General features: G+C 34.8%; 1 protein-coding gene across 5 annotated transcripts in view; it reads right to left on the bottom strand.

The window, feature by feature from the left end:
• SPOCK3 (SPARC (osteonectin), cwcv and kazal like domains proteoglycan 3) overlaps positions 1 to 14467 on the bottom strand; it is a 481221-nt gene that overhangs the window by 146097 nt on the left and 320657 nt on the right. For 4 of the 5 annotated variants that reach the window (XM_055276339.2, XM_055276338.2, XM_055276337.2 and 1 more), the window contains one exon: positions 2525 to 2648. The exons of the other annotated variant lie outside the window; for it this stretch is intronic. In XM_055276339.2, the coding sequence (XP_055132314.1) occupies positions 2525 to 2648 (124 nt within the window). The remainder of the gene's footprint in view (positions 1 to 2524; positions 2649 to 14467) is intronic. 5 annotated transcript variants of the gene reach the window in all.

Below are 14467 nucleotides of genomic sequence, written 5' to 3' on the forward strand. Positions count from 1 at the left end.
GCTAAGAGTTCTACTTAGTTTTCATTGTTTTATATAGCTCAGTCTCATTGCTGTCAATGCAAAAGTTTAAGATTAGGATGGATGGTTCAAAGTGGGAAAGTCACTAAGTTAAATTAGAATTAACAGAAATTAAAATGATGACTTAGGGTTATTAAAGACCCATATTCACTTGAAGCATGCTTTTTGTAATGTCTTTCTATGTAAAAAAAGCATTTGTTAAAAGTGACATTTATGTAAATAAATATTAAAATAATAATTCAAATATGGATTATCTATAAGATTGGTTGTGTTGATAATACTAATAAAATTGGATGATTTATAAGCCAAGGTATCACAGTGTGCCTCATGCCCAAGGAGAACAATGAGGAAACCCCATGAAACTGAAGATATACCTGAATGAATCTATGTATAATGTGTGCTTTTAGTCTTGAATGGGAATATGAGGGCTATTTCTTACATGATAAGTAACTCTAACATCATCAATCAAGTCTCATCAAGTAGAATTCCGCTTATAATTGTAACTTGGTGTCTTATGAAGCTAAATTGGGAAAGGAAGGATCACCTGCTAGGAGCAACCTCAAAAGAGTCCCAAAAATGTCAGCAGAAGCCAGTAGACTTCTGTTGGCACTCTCTGGGGATGATGACACCCTAGGCACAAACATATCAGTACTTCTGGCACATATTTCCAATGTTGAGAAAGACATACTTCTACTTAGGTGGATGCCAGTAAAACTTTCAAATCTCTCTACCACTAACTCAATTTGTTCAATCATCTACACTCACCAGATAAAATTAGGATTAAAATTTACTTCCTCTCTAGTTCTTCCTATCAGTTTGAATATTACAATCTGCATCCTTCATTATAAGTCAATAAATCAGCAAAATGATTTATACATCATTTCCATGTAGAATTTTATAATATGAGATAGATTCACTCTCCCTTGTACTGGCAACAGGAATTCACTAAACTTGCAAAGCCAAGGCCCTACCTATACCATGTTAAATTCACCAAGATCAAGACCATGTTGAAAGGACCCCTGACACACTCCTCTCCTAGCAATAACTCTGCTTCTATATACATCTATAAAAGTTTAGCAGGTAGACATACGACAGCTTCACTAAGGATACACAGTACTTGGCACCTAGTATGTACTATGTATGTATTTAGTGACTGAATTAATTAAGAGCATTGTAGTGCACTTGCCCAGATTTGTAACTGTAAAAGGCAAGTGGAAGTTTTGGGGAAATATTTGCTCAGACGAATTATGATTCATAAGCAGGTATCCACAAAACCAAAGCATATAAAAGGTAAAATTTCTGGAAGTAACTTTGCAGTAAGCACAATCAGATATGAACTAAAGAAAGGTTATTTATAGATTTCATGCATACTCTTTAATAAGAATATTTAAATTGTTGCTTAAAAATGTATTAATATGTTTTTGTTTTTTGTTTTTTGAGACAAAGTTTTGCTCTTATTGCCCAGGCTGGAGTACAGTGGCGCAATCTCAGCTCACTGCAACCTCCGCCCCCCTGGTTCAAGTCATTCTTCTGCCTCAGCCTCTCGAGTAGCTGGGATTACAGATGCCTACCACCATGCGTGATGCATTTTTGTATTTTTAGTAGAGACGGGGTTTCACCATGTTGGCCAGGCTGGTCTCAAACTCCTGACTCAGGTAATCTGCCCACCTTGGCCACACAAGTGCTGGGGTTACAGGCGTGAGCCACTGCACCTGGCTTAATAGTTTAATTATAGGGTAAGCTCCTTCTAGGGACACTGCATAATATGCTACACTACCTTTCTAAAATACACGTATTTTTTACATCTAAATTTTTAAATGTATCCAATCCCTAGGGTTTCAGATAAAAGACAGTGAGCCTGAACTCCCTCCTTTCTGTTACATAGGCTAAGGAAATTTATCAATGTCTTATGTAGGCAAAGATTGTAAAAATCCCAAAATATTTTTAACAATATGGGACACTTAATTGGGAGGAACAACAGTGTAGAAGAGAGAGCAAAGGCATTGAATCAGAGATTATATCAAATCTTGGCTTCAGTGTCAACTAAATATGTGAAACTTGTCAGATTGCCTTTCTGATCCTGGTTTTTTCATCTGGTAAAGAGTTTTTTTGGTGGCTTAAATGAGATAATATAGGAGATAAAATATGAGATTAAAAAAGTAATTCTAACGACAGATTGTAGCACATTTATTGTTGTTAAAATAATATTGATCACTAAAGCTATTGTACAGCAAGCTAACATTTCTGACCTCTTTCATAGTAGCAACAAAGGAAAGATTGGCTTTGATATCTGAGGGTTCATAGCTTTAGTATTTCAAACCTTAAAAATTCTGATACAGAAAAAACAAATATGCATTGAATCATATTCCAAACCAGTGAGATTATTCATTTTTTTATAAGTTAAATGAATAATTTGAATTATCACATGGGATAAACAATAGTTTTAATCATTTACTAATAAGTATGCATCACTTATTTCATACTAAACAACTGTAGGTGTCTTTACCTGAAGAGAGTAGGTGTGACCATCTGAACCACAAACAGGGCTGGGATAGACCATTGGGCACTGCTTGCAGCTGGATAATATGGGACCCCTCCACTGCCTATGGTCTACTCCTGCTTCTTTCATCCTGTTAAAAAAATAAAGCAAGCACATTAAGCATATTTATTTTAAAATATACATTTATATTAGCTCATTCCTCTCCTACACTGCCATTCCAACTCCTGAAGATACATTAGAATCAACAAACTATTCTCATTTTTAATTTATTATTTTGTGCCATATTTTTCATTATAATCTTTTGATTTGTATCTTAAGGCTTGCCTTTAATAAAACAGGAATATGTTCCTTAAATATATTCTGCTAGTCACATATAAATGATAGCTGTATTTCTTCATGTGAACCCTTTTGATAGCCTCAGAAACAGAAGCAACACTTGCTCAGCAATGAAGGACTCACACATCTGGCACCTTCTTAAAAGCCGTCCTCATGTTCCATTAGGAACAATATGAAAAAGATGACACCTAATTCACTGGGTGCCTAAAAGTAAGAATGGCTTGCCTTTAAAGAAAACAGAAATAAAGAATTACAATTTTCCAGCATTTACCAGTATTTAGAAAGCCAAATTGCTAGGTTTAGTGATAGCAAATCTCCTTTTGTTGTGTAAAAGTGTCTTAAAATAGATCCATGCGTCTTTGATATAGAATAACTTGAAAAAAATCCATTCTCTTCTGCTACCTACACTTATAATTGTTTGTTTCCCCACTTTGGTTAAATTGCTTTATTCCTTTGCCTATTTGTGTGAACAATTTACACAGAGTCAGGAAAATGGCTTGAAAGTTAGAAAAAAAAATTAACTGAGAATTCACATGAAAACATCTAATATTTAAAAGTCCTGTAGTAAATCAATATTCATTTATTACAACTGCTTATGGAGAGAGTAATTTGATGCCTGTGTCAGGATGAGAATAGATATTTTACCAGAAACATTTTTTTTCTTTTTTCTTTTTGTTTTCTTTCCATGAATATGTCAAACCTACAAAATAGTGGTCCCAAAAGACTATCAAGACACATTTTAAGGACTTTCATTGTAAGGAAAGAAGTTTGAACTATGTGTTTCAAATTTTGCCAGAGTTTGGGTGGGCATTACACATTAATTATTTTCTCTCTCTCTCTTTCTCAAAGATTTTCATGAAGCCTATCATAGTTCCAAACATGTTCTTGTTATTTCAGTTTTGTACATTCTGCCAAAAGACCACATTAAAACCTTGCTTTGCTACAAAGTTCATCTTATAATAGACACAATAGGAGAAAATAAACATGCAAATTTTTCCTGAAAAACAGTTGGCGCGATACCCTAGTGAGAAATAAAACAATGGTTGAAAAACTTGGACTATTCTGTAACACTTGAAGATTTATAAATTACAAAAATGTAGCAGAAAGAAATTTTAAAAAATTAAAACGTTCTACTCGCACTGAACTTTCACTGTGTGTAATCAAACAAGACATGAAATTATGCAAAATTATTTGCTCTTCAGATACATTAGGAGAAAGTATAAGCAAATTTGGGCTTCTAATCAGTGAAAAGTATTTTATTAGAGCAAAAGAGGATTGTAGTTAAAAAAAAAATAGGATGTGTATGTCCTTTGTACTTAGGTTTATATCCCATCTCCGTATCTCTTTTTTACTTCATCTCATTCTCCTTTCCTAATACATATAACTTAAAAAACCCTAATGATATCTGGAAACTAAAAATTGTTGTATTAATAAATTTCTCTTATAACATTTATGACTTAGAAAATCTTTCAATTTTAATTTAAAGACTAAATATAACTAGAAGTAAATTTTTAAAAAATTTGAAGATTTAGCTGGGCACGGTGGCTCACGCCTGTGATCCCAGTGCTTTGGGAGGCCTAGGCGGGCGGATCACCTGAGGTTGGGAGTTCGAGACCAGCCTGACCAACATGGAGAAACCCTGTCTCTAATAAAAATACAAAATTAGCCAGGCATGGTGGCGCATGCCTGTAATCCCTGTTACTCAGGAGGCTGAGGCAGGAGAATCGCTTGAACCCAGGAGGCAGAGGCTGCTGTGAATCAAGATCACACCACTGCACTCCAGCCTGAGTGAAACTCCATCTCAAAAAATAAAAAATAAAAATAAAAAAGATTGAAGATTTATTAGAAATTTGTGAAATTGAAATGAGCTCTTAAAAAGTAAAATCGTAATGTACTTGTAAAATAAATTTTGAAGTAAAACAAGATTAGTTGTTCTTATTCCTTCCAGTTTTAACCATACGGAACACTAAATAAACATGCTCATATTCCTAAAGTGTATCAATAAAAATGGTACTTTTTATTTAGTTTTGATGCTGGTCAGGATTTGCTGGAGTGAAATATAATCACGAACAATATACAGATGCATTTCTTAGTCTTATTATATGAATATAAAAGTACTTCTACAAATTTATAGAAGTCCAACTCTATGTGATATCACCTGTCCACCTATATGTAATATCACTATTCATCATGGAAGAGATTTTTGCATTTCCAGACTGCTTTTATAAAAATGTATCCTGGATGACGAGTTGATAGGTGCAGCAAACCACCATGGCACGTGTATGTGTATACCTCTGTAACAAACCTGTACATTCTGCACATGTATCCCAGGACTTAAAATAATAAAAAGAAATGTTTCCGATGATGCAGAATGTGTTTGGTCTGGCATCAGAGATTGTTCTCAGAATTAGTGTTCTTCATTGTCTATTTAAATTTTTGTTTTGTTCTTAGAAAAATTAGCCAAGTACATGAAGATGTAACATTAAAAACTTAACACTTAATTTAATACCTATGTATGATGTATAATATGTAAACATATGTAAATTATATATACACAGAAATCATCTGTTGTTGGTTGGTTTTTAATTATATTTTGAAGGCCCCATTTAAGAGAGAGCAACATGTTTCTAAGAGAGAAGTGAAGTCACATAGTCATTGAATAGGTGAAGATGAGCAAAGCAACATTATTAGGAAAAGGTGTATTTGGCTCAGGCTATGAGAATGGTTGCCTGGCAACTGTGGCAAGAGGAATGCCCCAGGTAAGAAACTAGATCTGGGAAGAGCACAACTAGGCACATTATTCTGAATATTCTAGGTGTGCAGAAAAGATTAACCTTTGAGCATACATCTAATTTTTTGCTACACCAAAGGTCATTTGCAGTTAGTTATTTTAAATTATTAACAAATAGGGTGATACAACGTGCTTCCATTAATGAAGTAAAAAACCTAAGCTGGCTGAAAAACTCTGAACATTTTCAGAAATTGGTCTTCCAACAGTAGCGCCACTGGAATAAATGTATGACTTTCAGAGAATTATTTTTTCAAAAAAATATTCAATTCTAAAAATCTGAGTTAAAATTTATTTAGTTTATAACTGCATCCTATACAGGGTCACACGCCTTCCCTTAAGGAACAAGAAATTGTATTTTTGAACCCAGGGAAATGAAGCAAATTGAATAACATACAATAAACTCAAGTTTTTTTTTCTCAGAATCATTCGTTTTAAAGATTCCAGATTCAAGGCCCTAAGATAGTTTCATATAATTATAAATATTATTATGTTTTTAAGAGGTGGAAAATTAAACTAATAATTAAAGAGGAATTCATACTATTGCTAGCATTCTTTTAGGTGACTCACTTCTCGGCAGTTGAATCATATTATCTTCTTACCACCTGAACTATTATCTTGTATTCATGATTTAACTTTCACTCTAGTCTTCAGTATGTCTCTAGCATCAGTCTCATATGAAAGCTCAACAGTCTCATTTTCCTAATAACTATAATGTTAATTGCTGCTACATTCATTTACTCATTTATGTTCTACTTAGTTTTCTGTTTAAGTTAATCATGTTGTTCATTTTAACAAAATAATTTGAACAAAACTTCCATGTTTCAGGATTTACATTGATTTCTGAAAGAGGGTAAATGATGTTACCAAAATGGTTAGCAAAAAAACAAAAAACACAAAAACCCTCTCATTCTAACTTGACTTAAATTTAACATATGCCCGTTTCATTAATCAGCCTTGGCAAGCCAGCCACCTCCCTCGTTCTTAATTTCTTCACTTGTGCAACGACAGGTTTCATTATTATGGATCATTTGATCTCCAGTAATCCATGAGTCTATAAATCTTTAATAAAATTACTTATATGAAGATGCTTAGCAAAAGTTAGAAGCATAGATAGTGCATATTGATCACATGTTATGATTTTAGGATTTGATTTAGTGTTAACAAGTGAAGCAAATATATCATTATGGGGTGAAGGATGAGGTTGGATGTTTAAAAAGAGGGCCAGAAATGCTGAAGTTGCAATGCTGGGCTGTCTCAAGTAGCAAATGAAAGACATGCAGGGAGCCCGGTCATATGATAACCAATGAATGAAAGGAAATAAAATGTGGCATGGTTGTGTTAAAAGGGGCATAATTTCCACTAAAGCTATCTACAAATAAAATAATATTTGCATTACAATGTGAAGGAATAATAAATCATAAAAATAAATGGTATGACAAAACACATTGATTCTCTAAATAAATATTTTTCTTAAACCTTGTATTTCTTGCATCTGCTATCATATATTATAAAGTCTGAGTTCTTAAGGTCCTAAACATGCAAGCAGAATAAAATGCCAATTTATGCATTATATATTTACCTTAGGGGAGATATGGTTTGGCTCTGTATCCTCACCCAAATCTCATCTTAAATTGTAATCCCCACATGTCGAAGGAGGGATGTGGTTGGATTACGGGGAGGTTTCCCCTATGCTGTTCTTGTGATAGTGAGTAAGTGCTCATGAAATCTCATGGTTTTATAAGTGTTTGGAATTTCCTCCTTCAATTTTCTCTTCCCTGCTGCCTCGTGAAGGAGGTGCCTTTCTTCCCCTTCCCCCATGACTGTTAAATTTCCTGAGGCCTCCCTAGCCATGTGGAACTGTGAGTCAGTTAAACCTCTTTCCTTTACAAATTACCCAGTCTCGGACATTTCTTTATATCAGTGTGAAAACTAACTAATACGTACCAATATTAATTTAATTATTAACAGAAGGATTTTATTATAATCTCATAAAACAATATTCAAGTGAGAAGAGATATTCTGTCGAATATCTCAACTGATGGTAACTTGATATATTTCTTCTGCACTCAATACACCTACTATTTCATGTCCCAAATCATTTGCTTTTTAAAATTCTGCCAGAGTTGTGGTAGGATTCTTTCTTTAGATATGACTGCCAAGTCATGATTTCTTCCCTATTGGTCATAACTTTTTAGGAAAGAAGGCTACTTTTATTACATTTTGCCATGGGTCTTAGCAAAGGACAGATGCTATTAGCTGACTGCAGTAAATTATCTTTCAGTGTGAGAAAATTATATAAAAGCTGGAAAGGCCTACATGGAACTTATTAAATCTACAGTGAACACTCTTTACTTTAAATGATTTCTATATTGTATGTCAGGAATTTGAGCATTAAAGGAAAATACCATAAGAAATAAATTTTAAGTAAGCTATATACTCTATGAATGCAAAAAAGTATTCTGTCAGCCTCCTATCCAAATACTAACCAGGCCCAGCCCTGCTTAGCTTCCTAGATCAGAAGGTCAGATAGGTTCAGGGTGGTATAGGATTAGGCTGTAGACTAAAATACTTTATAAAAGAAAATATTAACAATGTTGCTATAAAATGGATGTTATATAAGAAATCATTTGACATAGCTTATTCTGCAATATGAATAACAACCTGATTTGCTCTATATATTTTTGAAGGACTGAAATTCACAAAAAAACAATTTTTAAACATATTTTAAAATACAGTGGGAGAAGTAATTAATGAAAAATACCTTTTAAAATTATTCCTAAGATAAATTAACTACAATCTGATATAGTTTGCATGTTTATTCCCTCCAAATGTCATGTTGAACTTTGATCTCCATTGTTGGAGGTGGGGCCTGGGGGAAGGTGTTTGGGTCATAGGGGTGGATCCCTCATGAATGGTTTGGTGCCATCCTCATGGTAATGAGTGAGTCCTTGCTCTGTTAGTTCTTGTGAGATCTGATTATTTAAAGAGCCTGGCCTCTCTGTCTTGATTTTTCTCTGGCCATATGATCTCTGCACACCCCAGATCCCCTTCAAATTCTACTATGAGTGGAAGCACTCTGGGGCTCTCACCAGAAGCAGATGCTGGCACCTTGATTCTTGTACAGCTTGAAGAACCATTAGACAAATAAACTTCTTTTCTTTATAATTAAGCCAGTCTCAGGTATTCCTTTTTAGCAACACAAACTAAGACACAATCTAAAGAATGATTGCAATAATAAATTTTCAACATGAACTGTGCTTATGAGGCCAACTAGTATGATGTAGAAAAGTTATCAAGAAATCAAAGCAATCAGTGATTTAAAGTATATGCTTTACAGAGCATTTAAATTAAACATCAGGATTTAGAGTTTAAAGAGAAGTGGATAATTTATAATGAGCACCAATTTCTTTGAACAGATCCAGTTATTATCATACTTGAATAATATATGCTGTCAAGTAAATGATTTTTAAGTGGTGAGTATATTCGTAATTATTGAAGGCATCAATAAACTCTTTCAAAATTTCAATAGGCATCATGACAAATGACATGACTGCATATTTCCACTCTCCTTTTCAATCTGACCCTCAACAGATTGAATGAGTAAAATAGTTTTGAAATGTATAAAATGTAGATGATGTTAAATTCAGATTGTAGTGATCCAGGTCCATACTCTTTCCACATACTTAATTCCACACTATTTCAATTATTAAAGACCCCTTCATTTAAAAAGGTATATTCAACTGCAAATGATCTTCATTGTATAAGATACAAAGAGTCATTACCAGGAGTTATAATGGAGAAGAAATCTTTATAAACCCGTTTCCAGCAAAATGCAAGGCAACAGATTAAGAATTCATAATCTCGCGTGTGACAAATTAATTACCTTATTAAAAGCTATGTATAGTTATCTTCATTGAAAGAAGTGTTAGAAAGTTATTTTTTCTTTTAAATCAATATAATATGAAAATGCATTATTTAAGGAACTAAACCAAGTATTTAAATAAATATAAGGTTAGATTTACATGTATGCTGATAGCCTTATGTGACAGATATATTTATTACATTGTTTATCATTTTAACCATCTTATACAGTGTGTATTAGTCGTTAAATTGTGAGGCTAGCGAAAAGTAAATTGATAGAGCTTAATTATCAAGCCTCTGGTGCATAAATACGGACTTCGAGGGTTATCCTTTTCATTGGGCCATTTATGCTTCCTACCATAAGCATACATATAAAATTTTAAATGTAATGGAAAACCACATTCCAATATTCCATAAATTTCTAGACCCGTTCACATAATTGGTTAAAAATGACAGCATCACTACCTCAAATTTTAGTTAGAATCTTTATCACCACCAAAATACAAGGTGGTATCTGGAAAGTATACCTCCTGGCTAATTAAATCTGAAATTTATATAGCATGAAATAAGTAATACAATATCATAATCTAGATTCTGAACTAGTAAAAGGATTAACTAACTAAGGTATGAATTGGTTCTATTTAATTTGCCTTGACAGGTATATTTATTTTCATTCAAGATACTAATGTTCATAAACAAAACAAGCTTTCAACCATTAACTGTGCTACTATTTTAACCTTCACTAGCTTATAGTGTCAGCATTGAGCAAAGTGTGAACTAAGATTTGAGTTCATAAAAATGTGATTCTTAAATATCAAGGAGATTCTATATTTGGAAAAATGTATTCACATTTTAAAAATAACAGTGACAGATATGCAGTTTAAAGCGAGAAAAATATTTTACCAAAAGAAAATGACTAACAGTGCAACATTTCCTAAAAGACGTGGAAAAATATTCTGTTTCACTATCGAAAACACATTTATATATATATATATATATATAAATGTCTTGATTGTGAAAAATCCTTTTAATTTTTAAAAAATTTTCTTAACAGAAGCCAATAGTTTTAGCTGCTTTTAAAAATAGATCTAAAAGCTTCAGCAGAGCCATTTAACAATTAAATGCTGCATTTTATTTCAGTAAACCCTCATTAAAGACCATCCAAAGCTCAGGGAAACAAAACACAGCTTTTCCTTCATACACTGTCTTTGTGGAAGTCATTATCATTGCCTTTCTCCTAGCTTACTGCTTTATTGGAAAAGGAAAGTTGCAGAAAGAAGAAAAAAGAAAGAAACTACCATGTTTTGCTTGAGTCTGATTTACAGGATGAAACAAACGATTAAGTGTGCAACCTCCACTCTGCATGAGCTCTGACAGCTGTCTTTCAAGTACAGCAATTTGCCCAATCACGTCTGATTTTTTCAAGTTAACAAGTAATTAATACAATTTAAAAGATAGCCTAATGTTTTATCCTATAGCATTTTTTCTATCAGATTGTATTTGTTTCCTGTCCTGGAAGAGTATACTTTCAAGCATGTGTTGATTGTTTTTTTTTTTTTTTTTTTTTTTTTTTTGAGACTGAGTCTCACACTGTTGCCAGGCTGGAGTGCAGTGGCGCAATCTCAGCTCAACTTCTACCTCCCGGGTTCAAGCAATTCTCTTGCCTCAGCCTGCTGTAGCTGGGACTACTGGCACATGCCACCATGCCCAGCTAATTTTTGTATTTTTAGTAGAGACAGGGGTTTCACCATGTTGGCCAGGATAGTCTCAATCTCTTGACCTTGTGATCCGCCCGCCTTGGCCTCCCAAAGTGCTGGGATTACATGCACCCGGCCCGTGTTGACTCTTTATGGTATAACCAGGAGTAGGGGCAGACTCACTAGCCAAGGAACTGTTCTCCTGGAAATTGTATCTCAATACTTTATACTATATATTAAAGACTATAAAAAAGCCTTTCAAAAACAGTTTTATTATTGTTACTTATATAGTATTATTTATAGTTACAGCTACATAAATGTTCTACGAACTGAATCAGGTGCCATTAAAATTCCCATCACTATCTCTCCCAATAAATTATCATCTTCTAACCTACAAATAGTACCTATGTGCCCTTCTAGGTAGTTTATTTATTTGCTCATAAACATACAATGGGGGTCCCCAAAACCCAGGCAGTGGCCCAGTATCTGTCGCCTGTTAGGAACCGGGCCACATAGTAGGAAGTGAGCAGTAAGCAAGTCAGCATTACCACCTGAGCTCCGCCTCCTGTCAGATCAGCAGTGGCATTAGATTCTCAAAGGAGTGCAAACCCTATTGTGAACGGCGGACGCGAGGGGTCTAGGTGTTGCGCTCCTTGTGAGAATCTAGCGCCTGATGATCTGAGGTGAAACAGTTTCATACCCAAACCATCCCCCACTCCCCTGTAAACTGGTCCTTGGTGCCAAAAAGTTTGGAGACAGCTGCCCTGCAATATATTCAGGAACCATTTCACACTCTAGTGGCACCGGAGGGATAGAGTCATTAAATTCACGGGAATCAGAATTTATTTGTGGACAAAAAAATAGAAGTAGCTTGGAGTAGGATTTTTTATAGTACAGGAAATGATAGGGACAATATAGAGCCTATCTCATGAAGTTATATTCATCTTTGAGGTCCTGACTTTGATGCCATTACTTCGTAAATATTTTCTGACTCCCCTTATGCTTTTATATGACTTGCCAATTCTAACAGTCACCCATATGGTCATCTTTCCTATGTAACCCAACTTATATTCAAATTCCCCTAATTCTGAGTCCCTGTTGTGCTCTAATGACATCTCTCATGACATTAGGAGACATATCTGCACCTAATACCTACTCTTTCCTTCCTTATGCTGTTTGTCTAACTGAAGTTTGGGAGATTATGGATCCACTTAGAGCAAAGACCACTTTCTGTAGCCTACAAATATTTCTAACTTCTGTTGAACTCCACTTACAAGCACGCAGGAAGCAGCAGAGCAGTAAAAGATGTCATTTTAATCACAGTATGATAGTTCATATAAGTTGAATTTAATCTCAGCATCCTTTGGAGTCAACATACCAAGCATTCTGACCTCTGTGCAATTTGCCCAATCACATGCCTGTTTTTCCTTTCGTTAGATCACACTTCCAGAAATAGATTTTCTAAGATTGGGGGATGTGTTAGTTTCCTATGTCTGCTGTAATAAAGTACCAAAACCTTGCTGACTTAAACAACAGAAATTTAATCTCTCACCGTTAGGAATCTAAAAGTCTAAAATCAGTATCTCTTGACTGAAATCAAGGTGCTGGCAGGACCACACTCTCCCGGTGAGGGGTTTCCAGGTCATAATCTGTGCTTGCTTCTTCCAGTTTCTGGTAGCGATTGACATTTCTTGGCTTACGGCTACAACTTTCCACTCTATCTTCATATCACTTTCTCCTCTTTGTGTCTGTGTCAAAATTCCCTCTCTCTCTCTTATAAGGATATATGTAATTACATTTAGGTCTCACCCTGATAATCTAGGATAAATCCTTCCTCTGAAGATCCTTAATTTAACCATATCTTTTGGCACATATAGTTATTCACTCTTATGCTTTATAAGATGATATTCATAGATTATGGGAACTAAGATATGATCATATCTTTTGGGCCATCATTTAGCTCACAACAGGAAGAATACCCAGAGAAGAGAGATTCTATTTCTCTGATAACAAAAAAGCTTCAGGAATGGAGTCCCTAGTTTGGAGAGATGTCATAATTAATCCCATGCATAAATTCACATAGACAGTATATTTTGCCCTGTCTAATCAATTCTTTTACATCTAATGGAAAAATGTATGGTCCATGATGATATTTTGGGACTCATACATTGCCCATTAGCAGCCACAAGACTGTTCCCATCTATGCTTTGTCTTAATCACAAACCACAGCCAGGTCTAACTGACTCTTCTGTCAGTAAAGACCAACTGTAGGATCCCAAACAAAAGGTATTTAAATTCATCTAATTTCCCAGTGAATTTCAGCACCGTTTTTACTTTTTATACTTTACTGATTTTTAGACACTACATAAGGGTTAAAGTTGTAAAGAGTAGAAAACAATAGACTCCATTTTTATTCATTAAAAATTAAAAATGGCGGGCATATCAACATGCCTCATTTGACCCTGAATTTTATTAGAGCAGGGGCTAATGATAATGGGGTTTTCTTTTTGTTCTTTTGCGTTTAGCAGTAGTGGTCACTGGAGGAAAGCTGAAACAAAGTAGCACAAAGCTTAGTGTCATGGAATTGGGAAATTTGTGACATCCAAGGTTGACATTAGCTTGCCATGTTAAAAGCCAGTCAGTTAGAATACAATAAAAATAATAAACTTGCCACTGAATTCAAACAAGTGTCTTTTTTTCCTAAATGTTATTTTATGCCATAATATAAAGGAACATGACAAAGCATTTAACATAATTTCTCTCCTTCGGTAGGTTCAGCCTATCAAAGACTTTTTTTTTTTTTTTTTTTTTTGAGACGGAGTCTCGCTCTGTCGCCCAGGCTGGAGTGCAGTGGCGCAATCTCAGCTCACTGCAAGCTCCGCCTCCTGGGTTCACGACATTCTCCTGCCTCAGCCTCTCCGAGTAGCTGGGACTACAGGCGCCCGTCACCACGCCCGGCTAATTTTTTTGTATTTTTGGTAGAGATGGGGTTTCACCGTGGTCTCGATCTCCTGACCTCGTGATCCGCCCGCCTTGGCCTCCCAAAGTGCCGGGATTACAAGCGTGAGCCACCGCGTCCGGCCTCAAAGACTCTTTTCTGCCTCGTGTTTTAGAATTTTTAGCATGCTTTCCATTATTCGTTTAGGAAGCAAGCATACAGGAAATTAAAAATTTGGCTCTTCACAACTGTAAATGGAAGAGTAATTTATATTGTCTTTTAAAAAATGCTTTAAACCTTTCAGAACACTGTTAATTTATTGCATT

Source organism: Symphalangus syndactylus, chromosome 4, assembly GCF_028878055.3.
Source record: "Symphalangus syndactylus isolate Jambi chromosome 4, NHGRI_mSymSyn1-v2.1_pri, whole genome shotgun sequence".
Classification (NCBI taxonomy): domain Eukaryota; kingdom Metazoa; phylum Chordata; class Mammalia; order Primates; family Hylobatidae; genus Symphalangus; species Symphalangus syndactylus.